The sequence below is a fragment of the Pteropus alecto genome, unplaced genomic scaffold (genome assembly GCF_000325575.1).
Source record: "Pteropus alecto unplaced genomic scaffold, ASM32557v1 scaffold106, whole genome shotgun sequence".
Classification (NCBI taxonomy): domain Eukaryota; kingdom Metazoa; phylum Chordata; class Mammalia; order Chiroptera; family Pteropodidae; genus Pteropus; species Pteropus alecto.
Window position 1 is genome coordinate 10,524,930 of NW_006442103.1, and position 5,634 is coordinate 10,530,563.

The 5,634-nt window shown below is 57.0% G+C and overlaps 1 protein-coding gene across 1 annotated transcript; it reads left to right on the forward strand.

Annotated features, from left to right (window-relative positions):
- Positions 1-2,875: 2,875 nt before the first annotated feature.
- Positions 2,876-3,391, forward strand: UBL4B (ubiquitin like 4B). Its single transcript, XM_006919615.1, has one exon. It carries the CDS (start codon positions 2,876-2,878, stop codon positions 3,389-3,391), a length of 516 nt encoding a protein of 171 aa, XP_006919677.1.
- Positions 3,392-5,634: the final 2,243 nt, after the last annotated feature.

Consider the following 5,634-nt stretch of genomic DNA (forward strand, 5'->3'; position numbering starts at 1 on the left):
ACTGTCTGATTGCACAGGTGGACTACACAATCACAGTAATTCCATAATTAAGACAAGTGATAATAACATGGGAAAAATGATGACATTTCCAAGCTCCAAGTATGAATCGAGGGCCTGGGAAAGTGCCCCCACTGTCCTTGGGGAGGGCAGTAAGAGTCCTAGGCACAGACGGTGGTGACCAACTCTCTCAGCTACCTGGGACATCCCGAACTCCAAAGCTTCTGTCCTGGTATATTCCCCTGTCCATCCCACGGTTTTCCACCTCAGGGTCTTCCCCTCCAGAGGCTGGGACTCCCAGATGGCAGTAGGAAAGCCTCGTCCACCCTCTGCTCCCGCTCTGCAGACGCTCCTGACCATCACGGGGTCTGCGAGGCCCCTACACACTGCGTGCACATTCGCAAATTTTATCTTATTTCTAATGCACCAAGGGAGTAGGATATTTAAAGAATACTGTAGAAGATCCTTTGGTAAAGAGTGGAATCGCTTAGATTTATTTTAAATGTGGTTTTGGATTTTCATCTCTCTAGGGGAGAAAACGGGGGTGAGGGAGAGGCTGCAGGCAGGTTTATATCTTCCCACAGCCTGCGTCCTCCTGCATGGCTCAGCCTGTCTAAATTTTATCTTCATTCGACAGACGTATCTTCGAGGGCTTCGGTGCACCAGGCTCTATGTGCGGGAGGTGGGGACACAAAGACGGATGAGACCCACTCCGAGAGAAGTGAGGGAGACACAGACGTGTTCTGAGTACATCCACACAGGGATGTTCAAGGAGAGTTTGCGGTTGTGCAATTTATGCAGGCGGAATTACATCTGCTCAGGGCTGGGGAAAGCAAGGAAGCCTTCATGGAGGAGGTGGTCTTGAACCAGCATTTTGAAGGATGAGTTGGAAGAGTTCAAATGGGACAAGCAAGTAGAGGAAATGGCAGGTGGCTATGGCTGGAGTGGAGGATGCAAAGTGGAGAAGGCTGGGGGAAGCAGGGCCAGGTCGTGATGCCCTTGGAGACCGGGCTGAGGGGCTGGATTCGATTCCAAAAGCAGAGGATTAAGGTGAATAATGTTGCTCAGAGGAGTGACTTGACCTAACTTTGACCTGGGAAGCCCCCTCCTCCCCCAGCTGTGGCAGGAATGGACATGAGGGGGTGGGACTGGAAGGAGGAGACAGTCACAGGGAGGGGTTCGTCCTGCAGGGCGGGGGTGCAGGAAGGCGGGGAAGGCCCAGCTGGACTGGGCAGCACGTGGTGGGTGAGAGAAGGGGCAAGATGTCCGGGAATTCCTGAACCGTGAGCTTAGTTTCTCTCAGGACTAGGATTTGGGTCGCCTGCTGTGAGTGAGAACATGGGGGTTAGGGGAGGGGGAGGGCTGGCTAAGTTTGTGGCGTCCATGGGTGTTTTCTTCCCTTGCCCAGGGCTGCCAGGGCCAGAAGGGAGAGATTGGAGCACAGGGATTTAGTTGTACTTAGTTGGGAGGCGACCTTAGGAAGCACCAGTAGGGGTGAAGCGAGACGAGGGAGACAGGGAAGCATCAGGGCTGGGTGCTGGGGACCAGCAGGGTCTGGAAAGTCCAAGGGTGTTGGCAACAGTGTTTATTCAAGTGCAGTCCAGGCGGGAGGGAAAGGGCAGGTCAGCCGAGGGGAGGAGGGGCGAGGAGAGGCGGGTGCTGGCGGAGCAGGAGGTGAAGCCAGGGGAGCTGGGGAGAGGTGAGGGGATGCCTGACGAAATCACCCCGCCAGCTATGGGGCGTCAACCGGGTCTTCTCCATGCTCGCTCATTTCTAAAATGAGATAACAATACCGTCCTCAAGGGTTAGATGCGCCAACATTTATAAAGGGCCGTCGACAAGCTCGACCGAAAATGCCTGTGCTGCAGAAGGTGCTGACGCAGTGGAGTCCCCGTAAGTGTTCCTTTCTTCACCCACCTGGGGCCCTGGGTGCCTGCTGACTGCCCGGCGCACAGAGGGCTCTGAACAGATGTTTTAGGAGGCGGGACAGGGGTGAGGAAGACACTGGCTGCACTGCCTGCTTGCCGAATGATGAAGCTGAGCCCCATGGTCTCCTCTGGCAAATGGAGAAGATGACAGTACCTGCCTCAGAGGCCATGAAGCAGATGATGTCGGTGGCACAGTCCTGTCCCCTCAACACCCATGTTCCTTAAAACCTGATGGCCCCTTACTGCCTCTGCAAACCTCTGCCCAAGGGTTTCCTCTGGTCACACGTGTGGACCACAGGTGCCAGGGAGTCGGCACCCCGCTAACTGAAGGCAGGACACAGCGCACAGCAGCCCCGCTCCCTCGCCTCCCTGCAGCAGCCCGGAGAGCCAGCAGGGCGAAGGCTCCCGGCTGCCCTCAAAGGCAACCTGCCCGTCAGTGCAGGCTTCCCTCTCTCCCTCGTCTCGCTTCACCCCTACTGGTGCTTCCGAGGGTCACCTCCCAACTAAGCACAACTAAATCCCTGCCTCGGGATCTGCTTCTGGGACACCCAACCCAAGAGAGCATGTAAGCATGTGACCGAACGGGGTCACTTGATGAGTGCTGGCTGGCTCGCTGGACGGGAAGCTTCGTGAGGCCGCAGAGTATCCACTGTGATGTTATTTTTCTTTCCCGGCTCCCCTTGTCTCCTCCTCTATTCTCCTTTCCCCTCCTATGGAGGAAGGATGCTCTGTGCCCAAAACGCCCTTCTGACTTCCCTAAGGTCAGACCCTCCCGAGGCATTGTGACATCACTGTGCATGAGCCAATGGCTGCCCTCCTGGGCCGGGCCCTTAGGCTCCTGGGGCCACCACCCTCCATTGACAGGGAGAAGCCGCCTTCTCCTGCCGGCTCCGTAACCCTCAGGCCAGCCACTGGAGCATGGGTCCCTCCTGATTCCGCTCTCGGCCCCAATGTTTCTGACGGTCAAGCTGCTCGTGGGCCGGAAATGCAGCCTGAAGGTGTCGGGGCAGGAGAGCGTGGCCATGCTGAAAAAGCTGGTGTCCGAGCGGCTGCAGGTGCCCGAGGAGCGGCAGCACCTGCTCTTCCGTGGCCAGCTTCTAGCCGATGACAAGTGTCTGTCTGACTACTGCATCGGGCCCAATGCCTCCATCAGTGTCATCGTGCGGCCCCTGGAGAACACGGTGCCCGAGGAGGCCCTCCAGCCCCAGCCTCTGTGGCACCAGCTGGCCCAGGTCCTCGCCAAACACTTTGGGCCCCAGGATGCCAAGGCAGTGCTGCAGCTGCTGAGGCAGGAGCATGAGGAGCGCCTGCAGAGGATAAGCCCGGGGCACCTGGAGCAGCTGGCCCGGGACCTCCTGACCGGGGAGCCACCAGTAGAGACTGCAGAGGACATGGAGCCTGAGGCTGTGGCCTCGAAGCCCGCAGACGAGCAGGAGATCGAGGAGGAGGAGAAGGCTGATCAGTAAACTGACCCTACTACTTATTTGCACGCTCAAATTCGCCCAGCCTCATCCTTAAGTGTTCCCTGCGACGCCCCGCTACTTCCTGCTGGCGTAGATGCATCCTCCCTCCTTTTTGCAACTTCAAGAGCAGCCGAAGGAATTTTGGACCCTTCCGTCATCTCTTGGGCTTGTGGTCCCCCCTCTGAAACATGGAATGATTCTACCCCATCACTATCCCCTAGAAAGGGTTCTGATCACCCCATGGGCAGCCCATAAGGGCAGTCAAAGGCTGCATGCCCCTCACAGACTGGGCATCGCTTCCTGGGCTGGGCAGTTTGCCTGAGGATGCCCAGCAACCCCTGGGGCTGTTAACACACATCTATGGTCCTAGGCAGATCCTCTCTCTCCTTTGGAACAGAAAGATAACATGAGTTCACTTTCCTCCATCCTCAGGCCATGAGAAGGGGAATATAGGTAGCGGCCCCTCGCCCTCTGGCTGAGCCTTTCCCTGCTGTCTGCTTGCTTGTGCCTCTACAGCTTGTGATAGGGACAACAGAGATAGGAGTGGGAGGAGAGCACCTACTGTGTGCCGGACCTGGAGGTCACAGAGAGACGCACACAGACCAGGCACAGCAGGAAACGAGCTTGGGCAGAACGGGCAGTTTGCAATGTCAGACACTCACTATGGCCATTGCGAACAGAGCCATGCCCCCACCCTGCCCCAAGTCATCAACCCACAGGTGCCACAGAGTCCCCATTACCTGTCCAGCACAGCCCAGGCTCCCTGGGAGCAAAAATGGGACCAGCTGGGATCATTGCCCTCCCAGAGCGTGCAGCCTAAGTGGAGAGATGGCATCAATGTGACGAGTAAAGCAGCAGCATAAAACTAGAGTACAACCTGTGTGACTAAATGCTCAGATGCCAGCGCCACTTCGCAGTGCCCTGGGCTCGGCACGGAGAGGCCAGTGTCTGCAGGCAGGAAAGCCAGGCCCTTTTCTCTGCTCTTGGTGTGTGAGCATAGACCTCGCCGAGGGCTGAGGAGCCCCCCACCCAGTGTGTGAGGAGGGCAGGCAGCTCACTGTGAGCCTAGTGCCCCTCCAAGGTCCCTGAAGTGCTGTTGCTCGGTGATGGAAGCAGAGAAGGAGATGGAGACAGTGTCTGAAAAGAACAAGCAGGGACCACTTACCTGGGGAGCATTCTGTCCTTGGCCTGCAGGGCACGGTGTCTGAGTCCAGTCCTAGCTCAGCCGTTTGTCTTGCTGCATGACCCGAGTTCACCTGTTTGATACTCGGGTTTTTCACCTGTTAATTGGGGCTCATTATAATAGTGTCTACTTACCCCTAGGTGTTTGTGAAGCTTAGATGTGAACACCGTGCAATTGAGTGATGTCTTCTAGGGGTGAGGTCAGCAGCAGAAGCAGGGAGAGACCCCAGAAACCGTCTCTGTGGTGCCGTGAGTCTGTTTAGTAGCAGTTCCTACCTTCAGAGTGAGACACGCTCCCATTTAGTTAATGACTCTCTCCTTTATTGCTACCCCGGCCCTGCTCCCACAAGCCAAGAGGAGAGGGAAGTCAGGGGCATGGAGGACTCACACGGGTGGCTGCAGCCAGCACTGCAGGCTGGGGGTGGAGGAGCCCCAGCCTAACCCGCCCCCGCCCTGGTCCCTGAATGGGTCCTAGTCCTGCTCCTCCTGCTCCCAGGCCCTTGGTCCCCACAGGACAGGCTTCCTGCCCAGTTCCGTGAGCGTGTTGGTGCTGGGGCTTTGCCATTTGCAAAGGGGACGAGCCTATTATCTTCACATTAGGGGAACTAATAGTCCATTTCCCAGGAAATCTGTGGGCGATAAAAGTAAGTGGGCCATTTTATTTCTTTTGCCGAGAGAAGCGAGCATGAAGGACGGGAGCCTTTATTTTCTCTCTAGTTAGTGGGAGTGTCAAGGCCGCTGAGAGCAGCCACCTCCACTGCTTTCGTCACCAGCACTGCAGGGGAAGAGGGCTCCAGTCCCCAACTGGGAGGAAGGGAAGTCGTTGGGCCCCTCTGTGCCTGTGCCTGCCTCCCGCTGCTGGCTCCACCCTTCCAAGGGCCCCTGCTCCATCCCCACGAGAGCTGGGTGCAGGAGAGGACACACTAGCACTTTGAGCTTAAGGAGAACTTGTTTGTCACCTCTCCCAGGGACAGTTTTTACTCAGTGCCGTATTTCCCACTGCGGGAAGACAGGCTTTGTCCCCTAATGAACAAACTTGCAGGCAGGGGTGTATTGGGAGGCGG